The sequence below is a fragment of the Plasmodium inui genome (assembly GCF_000524495.1).
Source record: "Plasmodium inui San Antonio 1 unplaced genomic scaffold supercont1.4, whole genome shotgun sequence".
NCBI lineage: Eukaryota > Apicomplexa > Aconoidasida > Haemosporida > Plasmodiidae > Plasmodium > Plasmodium inui.
Genome location: NW_008481838.1, coordinates 1,012,221 through 1,033,681, shown reverse-complemented (window position 1 = coordinate 1,033,681; position 21,461 = coordinate 1,012,221). Strand labels below are relative to the sequence as shown.

Here is a 21,461-nt window from a genome sequence, read left to right as displayed (position 1 = left end):
TATGCGTACACGTCGGGAATGTTTAAAAAAAAAAAAAAAAATACACTCGTTGTGTCGTCATACGATATCGTATCATGCCATGAAGGAGGAACACCTTAAAAAAGAGCGTTTCACAATGCGCTTGGAAAAAGCACCATGGTAAGGCGTAACTCGCTTCATTCGCTTGGTATAAACGTTCGCCTTTTGGCAGTTTTGCAATGGAAACCCTTCCAATTGCTGGAGAATCACTCGGGTTTGACGCAGCATCAACTGTCATGTAGCGCATGTATATATACATATACACATATATACATTTATGTATGTATTTTCCCCTCCCCAACACACTGGTTTACCGGCCAGTACGTTAATATTTTCAGCTTTGGTCGTCACCTAGGCTTCTCCTTATTGAAAAACAATTTAAACATGGCATAAAACCTTTAAAAATTATTAAAAAATGTTTTTTTCAAAGTGTTACAATGTAAAAAGAAGGGGAAAAAAAAAAGGATAACTTTGCGTATGAATGCCTCTGCCGTGACAAGCGCCAAGTGGAAAACTCTTCAGAATGGTGGGGGCAGAGATTTGTACGCATGCTTCTACATGTCCGCAGGCGGGTCACACACATGCGAGCATATGTACATATATATGTATATACGCATGCGCGGCTTAAAATTAACTTAATAAGCAGGTAAGTGGGGCCCGGCGTACCGTCACACATACATATATAAATGCTTATGTGCCTATGTCCGTACGTGCGTGTGATTCCTACGTTGAGAGCACCGGAAGCGCCTAGCTAGTACAATCCCAGGGGCGCCACTCGTATGCCAATATGTTGTATGGGCGAGCTGGCGCCCCTCTCGTGTGGCGGAGCGAATTGTAGTTTTGCCTGGAGATGGGCTCTGTGACTCCACATCTGGTTCGTTATATCCACAGGAGATTCCCTTTGGGGGCCACACTTTTAAGAGAGCACCGGGTGAACGCATTTCCTTGCACATGTACAGCATCGTGCCCCCAAAAAATTAAAAAAGCAAATCATACGAAGGCCACTTCCTACTCTGTACATGTACGCTACATATGACAGCAGCACGCGGGTCGCCGATCGAAAACGGTACGAATTCACTCAAAAAGGATTCGATCAAAACTTCGTCACTCAAAGCGTTTTCGCTGGAAACCCCCTCGATGAAAACCCCTTCGCTTAAGCCGCCTTCTTCAGCTGCTTGTACATGTTATCGATCTGCTCCTTGTACTTCTTGTGCACAGCGTGCCTCTTAATCTTCCCAGTCGGTGTGAGCAAATCGTTTTCGATGGTGAAGGGTTCCGTAGCGAAGTACACGTCCTTAATCTGTTCGTACCCCTTCAACCCATCTTTCTTCCCCATTTTGATTAGATCATCAATAACGTCCTTCTTATACTCGGGCATCTGCATGACCTCATCATCCGTCTTATTAATTTTCTTCTCATTTTTCCATATCTCTATCGTGTCTAAGGAGGGGCACACAATGCACACAAGCACAGATTCGTACGAGTATCCAAAAACGAAAATCTGGCTGATGTAAAGAGACTGCCTGTAGATGGATTCGATTTTCTCCACTGCTATGTATTCACCTTGCGCTAATTTGAAGATGTTTTTCTTCCTATCAATAACGGTAATAGATGCATTTTCACTAAACGACACAATATCACCTGTGCTTATCCATCCATCCTTGTCGATAAATTCGTTCGTTTCCTTTTCCAGTTTGAAATAACCCAAATGGGTGACAGATGGTCCCCTCAATTGTAGTTCTCCTCTAGGTGGGTTGTCCGTAACTAAGTAGTTCATTTCCGGGACGGATACAACTCTATATTCAACGCAGGGGACAGGACCCCCTATGTGGCCTATGTTCACATCTGTGCTGTGCGTAATGAATGCTGGACCAACCGTCTCTGTCATTCCGAAACCTTCAAATATGGGTGCACAGAAAACGGTTTTCAATTTCTTTACGACATCAGGACTTATGGGTGCCGATCCGTTCAGCATACCTCGAACGTTTCCTCCAAGGATTTTCTTGGCCTTGTTGAAAACGAGTTTATCCCAAAAAAAGTGATAAGGGATACCAGTGCTGTTTAGCTTCTTTATCTTATGCTCCAACCCCTTATTGAACAAGGATTGAACTAATGACGATTTTTTTTTTAATGAATTGAATATGCGCTCGTGGATTCGGTTGTACAATCTAGGCACGCTAATAAACAAAGTTGGCTTCAACTCCTGAATGTCTTCCACTAATGTTTGGACATTCCCTGAGTAGTACCCAGTTTTGACCCCCTGTGCACAGAAGACAAGCATCAAAATTCTTTCATATATATGGGCCAGCGGCAGGTACGAAATGTGAATATCATTTTCGTTTATATCCAAAAGTGGCAATCTTGATGGGCCTATTACACTGGAAGCTAGCTGCGCTATGAAATTTCCGTTTGTCATTATAACCCCTTTGGGGTATCCCGTCGTTCCAGAGGTGTAACATATGGATGCAATGTCTTTTAAATTGCCTGGCCTCGGTTCTTGTAACTTCTTCTTCCCAGCTGCGATGAGATCTTTCCACAAAATAATTTCTATCTGGTGTTTTTCACAGGCCTTTTTAACGTCTGCATCAGCTTCCTTCTCGACCAGAATCAGTTTTTTTAAATAAATCCTTTCACACGTATCTAGCGACTGGAACAAATTCATGGCGCATTTTTTGTTGCAAAGAATCGTCTGCATTAACGTCTGCTCTAGAATAAATTTACTTGATTCTATACCTAATGAATCGTATAACGGCACCGTTACAATGTTAAATGCACTGCAACTCAAATCGCAGATGTTCCACTCTTCACAGTTTGGCATGTAGAATCCTAGAAATTTTGCCCTCGTTACTTTTGTGTCATCACATCTAATCACTGGACATGCGTTCATATTCACTAAACCTGATCCTACTGCTAGAATTAATTCCCTTACTTCCGTGAATGACTTCCATTTGTAAGGACCCAACTTGTTATCCACCTTCACTCGAGTGCCTAAACAATCTCGATCCTTGTACTTCTTTGCCACCCCGTCGAACAGTTCCCACGTATTGTTCAATGGCTTCTCTTCGAAGTTCTGAAACAGTTTGTCCTTAAACTTGGGGTTCCTGTACGCCCCCGTTGCGTCCTGCCTCGTGGGCTCGCTCACCTTCACGGAGTACACAAGTTCTCCTGTAGTCGTGAACATTTTCTCTTATGGGGGGGAGGGGGGAGCCTATTCGAACGTTCCAATACAGGAACCCTTTGGCACGGAGAGAGGGGGGAGAGTCTCCTTCTGGGAGAAATTAAAAAGGGGAGAAAAGGAGAACGAAAAAGGGTGACATTACACTATGTGAATTCTAGCGGAATGAAGTTCACACACTGTTCAGCATGGTCATCCTCGCGGGGTCCAATAGACACGTGCGTGCTGACTGCGTGCCAATTGCGCGCTGCGTGCCCTTTCAAAACCTCCTACGTAATGACGCATACACAGAAAGGGGCTCCTCTCCGCTAGGTATAACTATTTGCGCAAAATAAAACAAACAACGGTGCTCCACATTTATTTAACGCAGTATATGTTTCCATCGCGATCTCAAACTTGAGATAATGAAAAATTGGTGCAGCACGCGGACAAGGCCAAATTGATAATCTCTCCATGCGTGATGTGTACGTTGGGTTAAACTTACCTGCAGGATTAATTTACCAAGCTATAATCTGCGGTTGAGTTGTCAAAACAACAGTGCGCTTTCCTCTATGCAAAGAAGAACAGAAAATAACCAAATCTGAGTAACTTCAAAATGGAGAGGCACAAAACTGCGTCTGGGTACACCTAAAAAAGAAGTAACACTCTGAAGCCCTATCACCTTTATGATCTTACGCGAACGAACGCTGTACCATACGCTGAACTACTAATACGGTTCCTTTATATATGTATACATACGTACGTATGTGCATGTATTATGTGGGTGTATAAATCTTTGCAGATCGCTCGCTCGGCAGCAACTTTGGCTCCTCTCTGCGAAGTTCGTTCCGAGGGGGAAGCAACAAAAGTGGGGGCAAAATGGCAGAAAAATGGGAAGTTAAGATGGGAAGTTAAGATGGGAAGTTAAGAGGAGAAGTTAAAATGGGAAGTTAAAATGGAAGATAAGATGTGAAGAGCAATATGCCGCTAAAATGCCAAGCTAAAAGCGCGACTTCAAAGTGAGAGTCAAAATTAGAATAAAAATGACGGAAGAAGGGTTGCTAAAAAAATTAAATAAATGAAGCCAACACTGCTTTTTTTTTTTTTTTAATGTTCTTCATTAAACACATACGTTAAAAAGGCCGGATGGGAGTTATTCCTCTTTTTTGTTTTTATTTTTCATTTTTTACTATTGAAAATAATGTGCGTTAACATCCGAATGTATTATTTGTATGCACGCTGTGCTAATGGGGCGTACAATCTTAGCTCTGGTGCTAATGTAACTATAGCACACGTGTTGGTTGGCATGCATCCGCGGGCCATGCCTTCCGATTATGCCAAAAGCATAGGGGCGACTATCCTGTAACTTTTTTTAAGTACAACTTATATGAGTGCAAATGTCAGCGTAACATTTTTTTCTTTCCTGCAATGATAAATTTGCTTTTACGTAATGTACAATTTTGCAGTAAAAAAGAATACATGAATGAACAATTAACAATTTTTTTTTTCTTTTTTATATGTTAGGTTAATTTAATAAAAAAAAAAAAATTACTTTCATTTTTCTCCATCAGTACATACTGCCCGATGTGCCCACACGTGTGCCCTCACATATGACGATTTTTTTTCCCCCCCCTGTTCGTACATTTACCAAACATAAATTTTTCCAGGGTTTCCGTTTGTTCGTCCCATAAGTATTGTCAGTCTTATCTGCATCATTGCTCAGGCGGGAAGATGTTTTTTTTTTTTTTTTTTTGTCACAATTTTGTGAAAAAATAAAGTAAATCTGTACGCCCTTGGTACATTAGCAAAGGGGAAGTTATATTCAATGCTCCTTTTGCGCAATGCGTGTGTGCCCCAAAACAGATGCTCGTTTTTAGGTCAGTACCTATGTACATGCATATGTGGTCTTTATCCCTCAGAGAAAGGAACTCCTTTGCGTGTTCGTTTTTTTAGAAGGTATTTACTAAATTATATTCGCATGGTGAGAAAATAATTAGCCCTGCGACAGGGGACAACCTGTGTGTTGTAACTGCCAAGGATTCCAACTTATGTTACTTACGCAACTGTGGAAGCGCCTTTGCCGCAGTTGTAGTTGCTCCGGCTAAACTTAATTCTCTTTATCATTTGTGGAGGCAAAAGCGTTCCAGGTAATGAACTACCAAGCGTAAGGTAAAAATGGGGTTCATTTTCAAATTGGAAAAAAAAAAAGTTGGCATGTTTTCCTCATCTTCAGAGAACAGCACATTCCCCCCATCCATTTTGTTTGCGACGAGAGGACAACATTGCAGAGTCGGTCGTTTCGTCCTGCATTTGCACAACGGAGATGTTATGGCTATCGCAGGTTAACTTAACTTATTTCCCTTTTGCTCTTTGTCCCTGCCGGGTGGCAAGCCAGAGTGTCCCCACATTTCTGTCATAAGAGGTCGTTCACCTCGCACAACGTTGAGCATATACTTCACACTATTTCTAAGTATTTATATATATTTTAATATATATATTAATTTTTTTCAGTTTCGAACTGTCTCATAGAGAAAAAAAAAGTTCTGCTTATAGCACACATTTTAATAAAACAAGAAGAGGCGAAATATAATGGGATGTGAAAAAAATTTTAAAACAAAAATGGAAATTTAAAAATAAAGGGAAATAAAACATTACTCAGGAAAGTTGAGACAAATGATTGGTACTAAATAAAAAAAAAAAGTTCGAGGTGGTAAAAAAAAATCGCAAAAAAAATGGCAAAAAAGGTGCGAAAAAAAATAGGCAGAGGAAGAAGAAAGCCAGGTGAAAGAAAAAAAAAAAATTACCTATGTTATACAAATATATACGAATATATACAGATATATAAAGATATACATAATACATGCATAACATTCTTAATTATATGCTTATTATGGTAAAAAAAAATGGTATACTTTGATATTGTCCACATATTACACACGTGAAGTATGATATATTTCATATGCCTTATCACATACTTGGGGGTATATAAGTTTTACACCCGGGGAGGTGTAGGGGTGAGCAGGGGAGCTCACTTGGGAACCTGCGCTGATATCCACGCGGAGGGTCCTGGAACATATGTAAAGAAAAAAAAATTGATAACTTCTACTAATGGAAAAATTGACACATTTAAAATAAGAGGCATTTTATTCGATTGCTTCGTTCGGGGAAACTAAAACGGTCGAAAACCTCTGCTGCGGGGACGGGGGGAACCGCGTATGTTGGATTCATATACCGAGGCGCGCGCAGGCGCACATTGAGGGCACAACTAGCATCATGTGACTTATTTTTCTCTTCATTCGATTCTTCATCCGCTTCGTCGTCCTGTGCTCGCGCAGGCTTATGTGTATATATATACATATATGCGCTGGACGGCCTTCCTCGGACCCTTTTGGAAATTTACGACTGCGAAAAAATTGTCACACTGTCCATGCACTTTTAAATATCATAAGTTAATAGTGCTCTTTCAAACAGAACAAGTATTTTCTGGCGTACATAGCTGAGACAATTCATTGAGATATGATTCGTAGGACATATTTTCGCTAGCGTCATCCGCTCATCACGTATTTGCTCTTTCCCGCGTTACAAAAGGTGTACGTGTCAGTGCACATTAGTGTATTCTCCACATATGTGCGTACAAATGAGCACGCGCGCGTTTCGGGCAGACTTCAACAACATTCTCGACAAAATATGCTTCCCTCTTCATTGTTCCTCATTTTTTCCCTTTTTGCACCACCCTCTTAGTAGTCCAAGATTTCCACGTTTTGCACAATTTTCGAAGCTGTCGTGTTTAGCTCATCTTCCGGATAATTCCAAAAGTTGGAACAGCTAATCAGTGAATTGTTGTTCAATTTGTAAATATTTTTTACGTCCCCATTTACGTCGTAGTTGTGCATGCTATTTTCATCATTTTGCGCGTTGGGCATATTTCCGGTGTGTACGAAATGTTCTGGTAAATGGGAGCCAGGCACCACATCAATATTCTTGGGCTGTTGCTTTGGGTGGCTGTTGCCGTTCTTCACCGCTGGCCCGGGGTTATACTGCTGCGTGTGTTGAGGTAGCTGTGAGTGTTGCGATTGCTTCGGTTGGTGCGACTGATGTGATTGCTTCGGTTGGTGCGACTGATGAGATGGCTTCGGTTGGTGCAACTGATGAGACTGCTTCGGTTGATGCTGTTGCTGTTGTTGCCGCTGTGGCTGTTGTTGATGCTCATGCATGAGGTGGCTACTCTTCTTTAACTCATCATTCAGCAAAAAGCTATCCTCCTTGTAATTGCTCGTGTTTGTCATTTGCAACAACTTTAGAAAATTCTTAATATCAGCAATATTCAACTTCTCGTTGTCATCCTCGATAACTTTCAGGGCACTATCCTGCGCTGTAATTTCCATGTGCTCGATTGTGTCCACTAATTTTTTCTCCTCATTATTTGGTGAATACTCCTTTGAAGAATTCCTTGATATTCTCAAGGAGGAGGAATCTGTATTTTGGAATGTGGGGTAGGTGCTCAACATATCGCTCTTCGTTGTCTTACTTAAATTGTAGTATTGGGTGCCGTTTATGCTGCTGGGCATGTTCGTCATGTTGCTTATGTTACTCATGTTTGTCATGTTACTCATGTTAGTCATATTGCTCATGTTGCTCATATTACTCATTTTCGCCTTGCCATTCGATAGGTTCGAAATGACGGAAATGTTGTTTACCATGCCGCTGCTCAAGTTGCTATTCATGGCGCTACAGAGGTTTGTCATGCTGCTACCTAAGCTGGTTGGAAGACTCCCTCCGTGTATGCTCCCATTCATCGATCGATTCATGTTTATGTCTTGATTCAACAAATCGTTGATCGACTTGAAGGCTCCGTTCGGTTCGTTCGATCCGCTACACATATTCTGCAACTTCCTTAAATTGAAGGGATTTATAAGCCCGTTTGCGCTTTCTATGTCGCTATTATTCATCATGTAATGCTTTATGTTCTTTGTGTCCATTGCCGTACTGTACTCCTCGCTGTTTTCTTTGTTTTTTAGCAGCGCGAACAGCGTGTTCGGGTAGGACGAGCTCTTCCTGTAGTTTTTGTTCACGTTCACGGTGCTACTCATGGTGTTTTTCATCTCGTTATTCATCTCGCTATTCATCTCGTTATTCATCCCGCTATTCATTCCGTTATTCATCCCGTTATTCATCCCGCTATTCATTCCGTTATTCATCCCGTTATTCATCCCGCTATTCATCCCGCTATTCATCCCGTTATTCATCCCGCTATTCATCCCGTTATTCATCCCGTTATTCATCCCGCTATTCATCCCGCTATTCATCCCGTTATTCATCCCGTTATTCATCCCGCTATTCATCCCGCTATTCATCCCGATATTCATCCCGCTATTCATCCCGTTATTCATCCTGCTATTCATCCCGTTATTCATCCCGTTATTCATCCCGTTATTCATGCAGCTATTCATGCAGTTGTTCATACAGCTCTTCACTGCGCTGTTAATTCCACTGCTCATTGCGCTGCCCATGGCGCAGTTGTTCATACAGCTGTTCATACAACTGTTAATCGCATTGTTCATGTTGTCATTATTCACACTGCTGTTCACATTACGACTCATTCCGCGATTGATGGTTCCGTTCATGTGATTGTTCGGGTGGCTGTTCAGATGGCTGTTCAGATGGCTGTTCAGATGGCTGTTCACGTGGCTGCTGTTCAAATTATTGTTCATGTTGCTCGTCCCGTTCCTGCTCAGGTTATTGGTCAGATTGCTGCTCACGTTGCAGTTGATCATCCCGCTGCTCATGTTGCAATTTCCACCTCCATTATTCACGTTGCTGCTAATGTTATTGTCCGGCGTGCCGTTCTTCCCGAAACTTTTGCTAAATCGGTTACTGTTGACTCCGTTTTGTGTAGAGAAGTTGCAGATTAACGAATTCGTCGGCTTCATCATGTTTTCGCTGTTCTTGTTCTCCTCCGTGAAGTATCCACTGCCGCTGGTGTGGTTGTGGTTGTTGTGATTGCTGTGGCTGTTGTGGTTGCTGTGGTTGTGATTGTGATTGTTAAGGGTGTTATTGCTGCTGCTGTTTGCACCGTTTCCGCTATTTGCGCTATTTCCGCTGTTCTTATTTTTGCTGCCCTTTTGAGTCGAACCGGCCAGTGGGGCGGCGAGCATAAGGTTGATGGCATTTTGAGAGGGGGACAAATTTCCAGGCAGGGGACGCAATTCCTCAATATAGTGCGCGTGCCTGCAATGCGATTCAGCGTTACATTTTCCTCTCAGAAATTTTGTACAGGGAGCCGTCTTGTATAAATCTCCAGTCGGCCTCAACTCACAAACCGAATGCGCATAACTGCATTTTTCATTTTTGCATACTCCTGCTTTTTTGGCCAAGGGACACAAACTAGTAAAGGATAAATCAGGAATTGGATTTAATTCTTCTTGTGAATGTGCAAATAAACAGTCTACGCCTCTATCACACCTCCCAGAGAAGAACCAGGGGCACATCTTCGTTTTGTAAAATTGCTTCTTTCTTGGAATTTGGGTCACCACCAAGGAGGACTGTTGTTGTCCTTGGTTACTACTATTCACGTTTTTGTTGTTCATCATGTTGGGTTTACATATATGGAGAGATAAAAATATCGATTGACTGTTTTTGGTAGATCGTTCAGTGGTACTCGCGTAATGAATCGAACTGGAGGATATATGCTCACACGGAAGCAATTCGACGCTTCGTCAAAAGCGACTCTTCTGCAGCTGTCAAATGTGAAGCTCTGTAAGATGGAAAATAAGCTCAATGAAGAGGTCTACTTATCCGTGTTTCCCTCTCTCGCTAAAGCGAAGAAGCTTCTTCTATTAAGGTATCACCCCCGCGGGAAGAAGAAGAAAAAAGGTTTAACTTCCACACGTATTCCTTTCGGGTAACAAAACGGAATATTGCTGTGCCGTCAAAAGTACATTCGCTTACACGGATAATACACTTGTTCGCATTTTCCTTGTGCTTTCTTCAAGCGGCAAATAATGGCTGATTATTGCTCTGTGTCTTCTTCTTCTTCTTTGTCGTGGTACTTTGGATTGTGCCCCTTTTTGGCGATGAAGAAAAGTTCCAAACAAAGCTAGCTCGGTACGTACATATATATATTTGAACCCACTTCTGTGCATGGGTAAGATAACCCTTAACAGATGCTAACTGCGGAAGATGCGCTTTTGCTCTGTTATTCCATGCGACAAATGTTACGTTCATATATTACGCATTATGTAAATTTTGAGCAAATAGAAAGTGGTGGGGAGGAATGGGCGCAAAAGGATTCTCAGACATAAAATAGGGAACAGCACCTTCTTGCCTTGGCCGAGCAGATAAAAATAAGTGCATATACCTAGTACGTGCAGCAAATATGTACATATATTTTTTCGCGCAATCTATATTTCACGTGTAGCTAATTCTTTGGGGCACTTAATTTTTCACAATCACACAGTGTGTACTATATGACGCATTTGAAATGGGGCAAATACGGAATGAAAAAGGTGTAACTGTAAAAATGGTGCGTATCAAATTCTTCTTCAGGTAGCTTATTAGAAGTACTGTTTCTTGGAAAATTTGGGTTGCACAATTTCATTATTCTTGTAATATTCTTCGTAATGGGCAATGTATTCTTGAGCTTATTTTATTTCAATTTATCTTTATTTTATTTTTATTTTTTTTATATTACAATTATATTTAAACAATTACAATTGAAACGTAAAAAATGAGAGCAAAAAAAAAAAGGTACGGTTTTACATACGCGAGCAAACGAGTATATCATGTGCTTGCACATATACACAATTGATTATGTAAATGTGCGTTCATACAGGGACATATATATGTGAAACGCTGTAAAAAAAAATGGGGTGATAAAATAACTGGCCAACTGGTCAGCTTGTCAACTGGTCAGGCACTTGGCATACGTACGAGAATGTTCGTAAGGGGTGGGAAAAATGTGTTCAAGAAGGTGGGTAAAGTGGGGGAGTATGTTAAAGAGAGGTACATATTAGGTATGGGCTGCGTATATGCGCGTGTATGCTCGAACTTAAAAAATGCGTAAATTGGGAAAAAACGCGTGTGTAAAAAAAATAACTGGGTGCTAAAATCATTTAACTTTATAAACTGAAGCAATATTTTGCATCACATAAAAAAGAGAAAAAACAGGGGGAAAATGAGAAGTTTGTAAATTACGAAGGTAATAAAGTGTGGAAAAAAGAAGAAATGGTAAAAAAATTAAATATGCATCACAGGAATTTTCAAAATAAGGTAGATGTTACATATACACATGTGTAAAATAAAAGAAAGAAAAAATTAACCCTAGTCGTTCTTCAAATAAACTCATAAACAAGGCACATAAAAAGCAAAATGCGCAATTGGGACAAAAGTCGGTTGGGCTTTTTAATTTTGCTAACTGATAACTGCTAACTGGTTTTGCTTTTACTTTTGCCAATTGCTCATTGGCTAACTGTTCACGCGCTAATCGCCTATTCGTTAATTGCCAGTGTGCCAATATCGCTGAATTCTCTAAGTGGGCTATTTTGGTAAACAAAGACAACTTTCGAAAAAGCAAAATGATGAAATAAAAAAAAGGAAAGAATGGAATAAAAACAGTAAAAAAAAAAATTTTTTTTATCACGATAATTATCAGATGTACTACAAATGCGGCAGAATGTGGTTCAGTAAAAAAAAAAAAAAAAAAAAAAGGCGTGGGGGGTAAAAGGAGCAATATTTCGAAACTATAGGCAGAAGAGAAAGTGTAAGGATAAAAGTATGCACAATAAACACACTAACGCTATGCTAACGCTAATACGAATATTTTATATATAGGATTGAACGCTATATATATAAATTGGTACACAAACATTTGCTCATTATTTTCTTATATGTGTATACGCATAAGCACATGTAAGTATACATATGCGTATATGTTCATAAATACATACGCGCAAATATGCATTACTCACATGCATGTATATTCATGCATGTGTTCTTACATATGTACATCACCAAACGAAGTGGCGTTAGCATATGTCCGTGCGCATATGCTTGTTGCTCTGGCCCAGTTCACTGAGTGAGTGTTAAAAAAAAAAGGGGGGTGAGCAGGGTCGAAAATGCATAAAAATAAAAAAATGCTTACACGTGCGGTGTGAGTATATATATGCGGCATATCTAGTGTATATATAGTGTAATATATATATGTACACATCTATGCGTATGCGCAGATATACACATACACGCGCGTCACGTAAACTCAAACCAATGGTCAAAAAAGGAAAAAAAAAGAGCACATTTCATGAGCGGCACATAAGTAGGGTTAAAATTAAATTAAAAGCTCAAGGATGGAAAAAAAAATGATGAAAAATTGAGTAAAGATTTCAATGAAAATTAAAATAAACGTTTAAATGGGAAAGAAAAACGAACAATTGCTGCGAAAATGAAAAGGCGAATTCTCGAGCAAACAAGTGCGTCAGAAATATGCAGAGAAGGGTGTACAAACGGGATGCGTACACATAGGCATATATCATGGTATATATAATATATATATAAATACGCATAGATACAGGTACACATGAAAACGTAAAAAAAGAAAAGATTATCTTTCCTATTTGTTACAAATGTAGCAGTAATGTAATGATAGCGCAGAGGTACACACTAGGTGGGAGTAGGTGGTGGGCGCACACGCAAAAAAAGCAGTGACATGCGTATGCACAAATGTACTATACATATGCATATACACATACACGCTTGCTTAAACCTAGAGCGAAATATTTAATTAAAAACATGTACACCTTCGTTTTTCGAATACGCACAATAGCATACGGAGTGTATGTACGATTGAAATGTGTTTCGAAAAATGGTTCTGAAAAGTGGTTCTGAAAAGTGGTACTGAAAAATGGGACTGAAACATAGTTCTGTTCAAAAGGCTCCGCTTGCTTATACGCCGTATAGGTACATGTATATACCACTCAGAGATGGTGCGGTTTGTGATAGGCACGCATACGTTTTATGCATATATATACACGCGAGTAAGATGCACTAGCCTACCGCCCCCCTCTGTGTAGCTACAGTATACCTTTCGATATAAAAATAAATATTGCTTTTTTCCAAAACGATGTGGGGGCTGCGCGGCCGACACGCTGAAATAAAAGAAGCAATTACACTCAAAAGGTCGAAGGGTTGGATTTGGGTGAAACAGCAGAACGAACAAAAATAAAATTACGTAAAAAAACAGGGCGTGGGGAAAATCATAAAAATGTATATAAATGTGCTAAATATGTGATAAACAATGTATCTAAATACGTTAAATATGTATTAACATATTTATGGCGTGTTAAAAAATGCACTGACGTATTAAAATATTTACTTGCGCATTTAAGTACGTATTCTGCGTTCAACGTGTTCTAATATGCATTCATATATATGTATAGGCTAAGAGAAATATATTTTTGATACCTCACTATTCACTTTCTCTATTTTTTTAAACATACATACATATAAATGTAACATTATCTGGGGAATTTTCTCCATAACTTTTCCAAATGCTTAACCATTCATAGAAAATAAAAACAAGAATACATAAAACGAAACTTATGCAAAGAAACAAAGGATATTCGTTTCAGTAAATTTATAAAAAAAAATGCCTTGGGAAATGTTCATTAATTTTAATAAGAAAAAAAAGGAAAAAAAATGAATGAAGGAATGAATAAAAACAACAGGAAAATAAATTCTTATAATTCGCGTAAAGAAATTTACATTGAATTTTTCTATACATAATATATATATTTAATATATATATGCATATATATGTATTGTATGTATAACTTTTATTTGAGAGAAAAAAAAAGAATCAAAAAGGAGCGTAAATTAAATGTACACGGGGTTTTAAATTAAATAAAAAAATATTATACATAATGCTTGCTTTTTTTTTTTTGCATTATGCTTATCTCCCATTGAGCATAACACCATATGGTACAATATAATGTACGATAATGTAAACAAATGATGTTACAGTTCTGACAAAAAAATATGATACCATTAAACATTGCATAAAATACATGTTCACGATTTTTTCCTCATGTCATATCTTCATTGCACCAGTATAAGTGTAACAAGCACGAAATGAGAAAAATTATTTAAATTAAAAAATGGCAAAATAATAAAAAAGGAAGAAAACACCGTAACATAAGTAAAGAATTTGGCTACAGAATATTTTTAAACAAATATATCTGATTATTTTTTATGTACCATTGCATACAAAATTAAAATGCATAAATACATACAGACAAATTTTCTTTTTCTCATATGTTCCCCTTGTTCGAGAGACACCAAAGAAAATGCAAATTTCAAAGCCAAATTTGTAGCGCACAAATGCGGGGTTAAATAATTGGGTGTGGCAAATTTAAGCGCAAATGTTTTGGGCAAATTTAGCAAATTTACTCAAATTGAGGCAAATTATAGGCAGATTTATATACGGCAACTTTGTATGGCAATTTTGTGAGGAAAAATTTATCGGCAAATTCGTCAAATAAATTTTAACAAATGGAAAGCAAAATGAAACTCCTAAAAAAATCACATCAACAGGTTGCAAATGTACGAGAAATGAATTTCGTTTCCCTCTATATTTGGGTAACTAACGCAAATATTTCGCAAAGATGCGCAAAAAGATAAAACTGCGACGTATTTGAAAAAAAGTACACGAAAAGTGCCTTACATATATTATTTTTTATATCCTCGTTTGCGTATTGTAAACATATAATATTTCATACATACAGGAGGAGGGCGTTTTTTCATGTATATGTAGTAGTTAAGCATGTCAACTATCGTAATATTTTTTTTTCCATATATATATTATACGTGTATATAACACGACGATCCAGGGATCCTCTATACTCGAATGGTATATGCATATGTTAAACCATGCCCTAAATAAGTATATACATATCCATAGGAATACAATTATTGTACATACATGTATATAATAGTATGCCATATAAAATATGTTTTCCCTATGTAGAAAATAAAAACGAAACAAGAGAGACACATATCATATATTAGATAGATGAAAACAAACGTGGGGGAAAAGTACATATTTCTTTTATATAAGCGACGAGGATGTTATAAATAATGTAATAAAATGTAAAATAAGGTAAATTTTGAAATAAATAAAAATGAAAAAACTGCTCTGCTAAGTTTAGGAAAATTTCTTCTTTTTTTTTTCTTCTACCACTGCCAAAAAATAAAAAGAAAAAATATATGATTCTTTTGTACTTAATTTTTTTTTAATTTTATGTACTACTTTTCTGTTTTGTTATTTTTAACATTTCGTCTTTTGTATGCATTGTTTTGTTTTCTTCTATTTTATTTTTACTAACAAACGTTTTTCTTCGTTTTTATAATATTTTTTCCTGTCACTGTAACGCCTTCTTTTATTTTTTTATTCTAATTTTTTTTTTTTTATTATTCTCTAGTACTACATTTAAAAAAAAATTCCTGGCGCTGTTTTAATTTACCGTTTTCTCCATCCGATGGTTAATTTTTTTTTTTTTCATTTTTAATAAAAGGAAGAAAATAAAATTTCGTGTCGTTTATTTTTTCTATAAACTGGATTATTTGTTAATTGGAAAATTTAAGCATCCTCTCCAAAAGTAGGAAAATCGTGAAAAAACAGTGCGGAAATGCATAAAAGATTTCTGGAAAAATTGCATCAAATTTGGAGCGCTGCAGCTGAAATGAGGAAAAGACGGGGAATTTTTTCTGCCCAAATGATTAATGGGAAAAAAAAAAATCAGTACATGTATAAAAAGGCGCAGCGTGAGGTTTATCATGATATGAAGTAGCGGCCGTGGTTCTTCCCACCCCTGGTGCGTTTAATCGCTCCAGCGCACGTCCAGGGGACTTATGTGAAATATATATATTATATATGGTGCGAATTTACATGCATTTCGCTAAATCGAATTTAAAATAGCTAATTTGAGCATTGATAATTTTTTGCTTGAGACATATGCCACTTCCATTTTTTCGCGACAAATTTATCGCATGTATAAGAATGCATAGACAGTGTTTTTTTTTTTTTTTTACTGTCTGTTCCGCGTTTAGGAATCTTCCTTGCGGAATAGACGGGATGATCTCCGCATTGGTCGCTGTTCGTAAGTTTCGTATTCATCGAAGGGGATGTAAAGAATAGAGTAGAAAGGTTTTTTTTCGTTTTTTTTGCTTTCCTGCTTATTTTTTTTTTTGTTTAAAAGCCCTCGCGACATGGTTGCCAAATTGTTAGCCACTAAAAGATAGCAAGGAATTAAGCGGCGCATGTTGTCCATTTCTAACGGGGAGAAAAAAGCGTAGGTCGTGGCCGCAAAATGGTATATGTACGCACGGCAATAAATAATATGCTGATTTTTTATGGCGAAGTGGGGGGCACAAGTATAATTTAGTTGTAGATCATAGTACCCCCCTTCTGTGCCGTCACTATTTAACGCAATCAAAATTGTGAGCCCTTAAAAATGGGGTAAATGTCCAACCCAAGTGGACTTCCCCCCACGTTCAAGTTAACTTTGCATTCGTTTTGCCAGCGCAACCGGCATATTGAAGCTTCCTTAAAAGGAAAAGAGCATAATTACAACTTTTCTTTCATTTTTGTTCCCTCCAAGCGGCTAACATATTATGCGCACTCATCAACTTGGACGTCTTCACTTGTGTCGCGCCTCCGCGAAAGTGAGAAAAATTTTGAAACGTTGGAGTTATGCCAATTCGTAGCAGCGAAATGGGAAGTAACAAAGGAAGGCGACCCACGTATGTGCATATACCAACCGCAACCCCCATGCATGTGTACTGGTCAGCCAATCTGCTACTGCTATGCGTGGGTGAATAGTCCCCTTTAATTTGATCAACTTGTACAAATGCCTGAAAGGGGTGTGGCTTTGACCTAGAGTAATAAGGGGAAGTGCCGATAAAGCAGGATGCCAAAGTGGCGAAGGGGTTTCACATATACTGTACTTAAAGGGAAAACGAGCAGAGGGGCTGCCTCCCCATTCGAGTTTGTAATTTGTTCCCTCGCGATGTGTTCGCGTAATTATGAGCTTAACTAAGGAATTATCCCTCTCTTAATGGATCCCTCGACTAATGGGCTACTGTTACGCCTTCCTTTTTTGCGACTTCGTCAGGCAACAAAATGGATATTCATTAGCTTCGGCGTAAAAGTATTCGCTCCAATTTCGAAAAAATAGGCGTGTTCTGTGAGTTCTTAACACTGGAGAGTTCACTCAGAAAAGGGTGTTGCGGTGCCCCCCCGTAGGCCTAACCTTTACCAAATGAGTCGCATAATAAATCTATATGCCCGAAAATAAAAGGCGCACCCAAAAAATGCATATATTGGTCACTCCACAAAAAATGGGAATATAAGGAAACAAATTTGGGCATAAATAAAAAAAAAAAAAAGCAAAGGGAATCGACTGGGAGCATAAATAAGCCAACCATCGCAAATGATCAGCGCGAAAAGGTGCTAACCCAGCGTAGTCAATTCGAATTCTCCAACAGCTCCTGCTGCGCTGGTGCACACGCACGGGTTGCGGTAGAGCCACGTCAAAAAGGGAAAAAGGTCCATTTGGGGGATGTGCTTCCATGAAGAGCGAGGGGGAAGGGAGCTGCCCAGTTAAAGGAGATCAAATATCACTTCTTCACTGCGAGGTTCTCTCTGTAAAGGGCGGTTTATTCTTCTTCTTGCCCTTCGTGTAGACCCTCTCATCGCAGGGGTTGAAACCCCGCTCCTCTGCACCCATGACGGCCCAGGTGGGTGTCTCGGCACAGTAGTCAGCGGCGCTAAAATCTTTATTTTGCCTCACCAAAGATTGAAACATTTCATAATCAATCCAAGTGTGCCATTTATCATTAATTTTGAATTCCTTTTTTGCTATTAAAATGCTGCAAGAGTGTCTATGCTCACAGGCAATTTCATACGAGTCGGAAAGATACCCATTAGAGCGTATTAAACTGTAGGCAAACTGGTACACTTCTTCATGCCATGGGATGTTTTTCATAGTAAGCTGATAACCATCAGAGGAACCACAATAAGTTACGGCTTTGATTTCAATAAAATCTGGGTAACCATATTCTATCAGCTTAGCATAACTTAAAATTTCTTCAGACATCATATTGTATTCTTTGACTAGGGTAAATCTAAATACCGTTCTTTCTTTTCGCTTCTTTAAAATTTTAATGCATCGTATGTATCGGTCCCAGAAATCTTTAAATAATGGCCGGTCTATGTTCTTCAAAGCCTCTTCATTAGGAGCATCAATCGAAAGGTAAAGTTGTGTCACTTTGTGTAACTTTTTCAACTCATTTGGGAACTGCGCATTCGTAACTAGGAACGTTGACACATTTTTGCTATGCAGTTCATCAATCAGCTTGTTAATATCTGGGTACATGATTGGTTCTCCCACTAGGGACAGGGCACAATGCCTAACATGGAATGCTTCATCAAATCTTTCTTTAATGACTCCATGTGCTCCTTTCAATTCTTTAATCATACCTTTATGTTTTTTAAATGCTTCCTGTACTATCATTTCTGCGTCGTCTTTATTCCATTTCCAGTGAGTCCCCACTGCGTTTTTGTGATGCCTCCAACAGAAAACGCATTTATTGGCGCAAGCTAGACTTGGGGTGGCTTCCATACATTGGTAAGAATTTATTCCATAAAAGGTATGCTTGTAGCATCCTCCTCGACCTCTTAAATGCGATTTAGTCCATCTGCATAACTTGACTGCACTGTGGGAACCGATAATTTTGTATCCTTCCTTCGTTAGGTTATTTCGTTGGTTGGATGTTAGCATATCTTTGGGTTTGTCCGGGATAAGGTCCTCCAATTCGTCACCACTGCTACAGAGAGAAGTGCTTCTTTTCACATCTTCCCTTTTTCCCATGCCATAAGTAGTAAGTGCACTTTCTTCTACCATTTCATCTTGGCTGCTTTTCTCGAACGTGGGAACTTCCTTCCATTCGTCACCATTGGGTGGGGTGCACCCGTGGTGGGTGCCTTCTCCGCAGGTGCTGCACGACGCGTTGGTAGAATGGTCCCCTTTAAAAGGATCCCCCTTTGGAGGATGACCCGATTCAGAATTTTCCTCCTTCTGAACAGCCCGATGGCTGTTCTGCCCTCCCTCCTGTGGCACGTCAATCGACGTCTCATCGCTTCTGCTCCTTACTTTGATGTCTTCATCTCTCCTCTTCCGATTATCCTCCTTTGCGCAAAAAAAGAAGCAATAATGCTGCAGAGAGTTGTAAATCTTCCTGTCTTCATACGGCAAGAAGGAGTATACCTGGGGAAAATTAAAACAGTAGAAAAGGAGACCCAAACTGATCGTCTTAAATAAACTGCATTTCCACAGAAGAAACACTTCTTCGTTGTTTTCCTCATCACACAATTTTAATGTCTTAAATAATTTCTGAGCACCAAGGTAGGACAGATACTTGTCGCACTTCTTAACAGGTGCGCAGAAGTGACTACTTCCGTACTGTTTGTTCCCAAACCCTATGCAAGTATAAAAAATATTTTTTAAAAAATCTTTTTCAACTCGGAAGTCATGAAATAGATCTTCCAATAGTTGCTCAAATTTGTAGCAATTCTTGGGGAAAGAACCATAGCTAGCTGTACTCACAAATAGTAGCAACACATTTAAATCGTATTCACTGGTGCGTTCAAAGAATGTATAATCGTTGAACTCGTTGCCATTGACAAAATCGAAGTCGATTGTGGAGACATTGTTGCTTATGCAACAGTCTAGGTAGTTCACAAATTTATCGCTACATTTTTTTTCCTTGTCTTGAAACTCCTGTAAAGCTTCATGTGCAGCATTTACCTCCTCTGCATAGAATGAATCCTTCTTACCACTCCTTGCATTTTGTTCATTCCTCCTTTGTAACAATTTTAAATACTCCTTAAAACATCCTACCAATCTGTCATCTCTATGGCCACTCAGTTCGTTTGTCCTTCCGTTGAACAAGTGGTGGCTCCCCCCCTCCGTTACTATTCTGTTTACTTCGTTACATATATTTTCTATGTCTTTGAAAAATTGTATTAATTCGTTTAGAAATCCCTTCGCTTTTTTGTAGCTCTTGGACCCTTCCGATCCGTATACTATTCTTAGATTGATCTTTGCCTTTTTTGTCTTCCTAACGGCGTGCTGCTCAAAAATGGTTTGGAAGAAGTTCCTCCGTTTTTTCCCCTCGTCCCCCTGCACCATTTTGCTCGCGCGTTCGTACTTGGTGAGGGGCAGGAGCGGTTATGTAATCTGTTCCCTAGTCTTAGCTTGGTGATTGGCTAATACGGCGGCTTGGGTAGTCTATCCCTTACGCTTAAGCTCTTCGATTGACTGTGTACTTCCCACTTGAGCTCCTTTCAAAAGATGCGAGGCTTACTCCACAAAAATGGAAACAAAAAAAATATATCGCAAAGGAACTCCGCTTCGTCCTTAGCGAAACTTCAAATCTGTCGTCGCCAACGGGGCGTGAAAAAATTGCAAAATGGGTTCCTCCTTCCCCTTTCATGCGCTCTTCATCCTCCTTAGTACATATTAAAAGGGGCAGTTAAATTATTTTGCAGTTTCTGGTGCGCTCAGCAAGGGGGTTAATATATGCCAGGCAAGTTCGTTTTATTTTGTTTTGTTTTATTCTATTCCATTTTGCTTTATTTTGTTTTATGTTTTTTATGTTGCTTTGTTTTGTTTGATTCTTTCCGAGGTGTTCATGCGGATCGTGTTTGCTCACCGTGCCGGCAACGGCCGCTGTCCAGCACAAATGCATATATGCATCTTGAGGACACAAAAAAGCGACAAACAAAAAATGGAGTAAATGGATGCACAGATGCGTAAAATAAAGTTCGCGTGACGCGCATTGATGCAGATGTAAAATGTAGAAAATGGAAGCTGCATCAAAGCGGAAGAGCGTTCATCCTGGGGAGGAAAAAAAATCATCATGCCGATGAAGATGATAGCGCTGGTGAGGCTAAATAAATAAATGCAACAAGCTACAAACTGCCGGTATAAGCAACAAACATACACGCGTGGTGGATAAGTCCTAACTGGAGGGGGCAAAAAGAGAGTACTCCCCCTCGTATTGGGGCATTCTTCCAGGAATCCATTTTGCTCATGTGGGCTATATGTTCAAGAAAAAAATTTCACCATTGGCGCCATCCACGCGAGTATATCTATGTACACATGTGTGTGTATTTTCTGTCCGGGGGAGGGGAGGGGTCGAAAATCTGGCGAGCACACTGCAACGGGTTGCATGTACA

General features: G+C 39.2%; 3 protein-coding genes across 3 annotated transcripts; all 3 read right to left on the bottom strand.

Moving 5' to 3' along the window:
• Positions 1-1,171: 1,171 nt before the first annotated feature.
• On the bottom strand, positions 1,172-3,199 carry C922_01394 (long-chain acyl-CoA synthetase; the record flags this gene model as incomplete). The annotated part of the gene is made up of 1 exon (XM_008817000.1): positions 1,172-3,199. One exon carries the CDS (start codon positions 3,197-3,199, stop codon positions 1,172-1,174), a length of 2,028 nt encoding a protein of 675 aa, XP_008815222.1.
• Positions 3,200-6,909: 3,710 nt separating this feature from the next.
• Positions 6,910-9,762, bottom strand: C922_01393 (hypothetical protein; the record flags this gene model as incomplete). Its single annotated transcript, XM_008816999.1, has 1 exon — positions 6,910-9,762. One exon carries the CDS (start codon positions 9,760-9,762, stop codon positions 6,910-6,912), a length of 2,853 nt encoding a protein of 950 aa, XP_008815221.1.
• Positions 9,763-17,847: 8,085 nt separating this feature from the next.
• On the bottom strand, positions 17,848-20,412 carry C922_01392 (hypothetical protein; the record flags this gene model as incomplete). The annotated part of the gene is made up of 1 exon (XM_008816998.1): positions 17,848-20,412. One exon carries the CDS (start codon positions 20,410-20,412, stop codon positions 17,848-17,850), a length of 2,565 nt encoding a protein of 854 aa, XP_008815220.1.
• Positions 20,413-21,461: the final 1,049 nt, after the last annotated feature.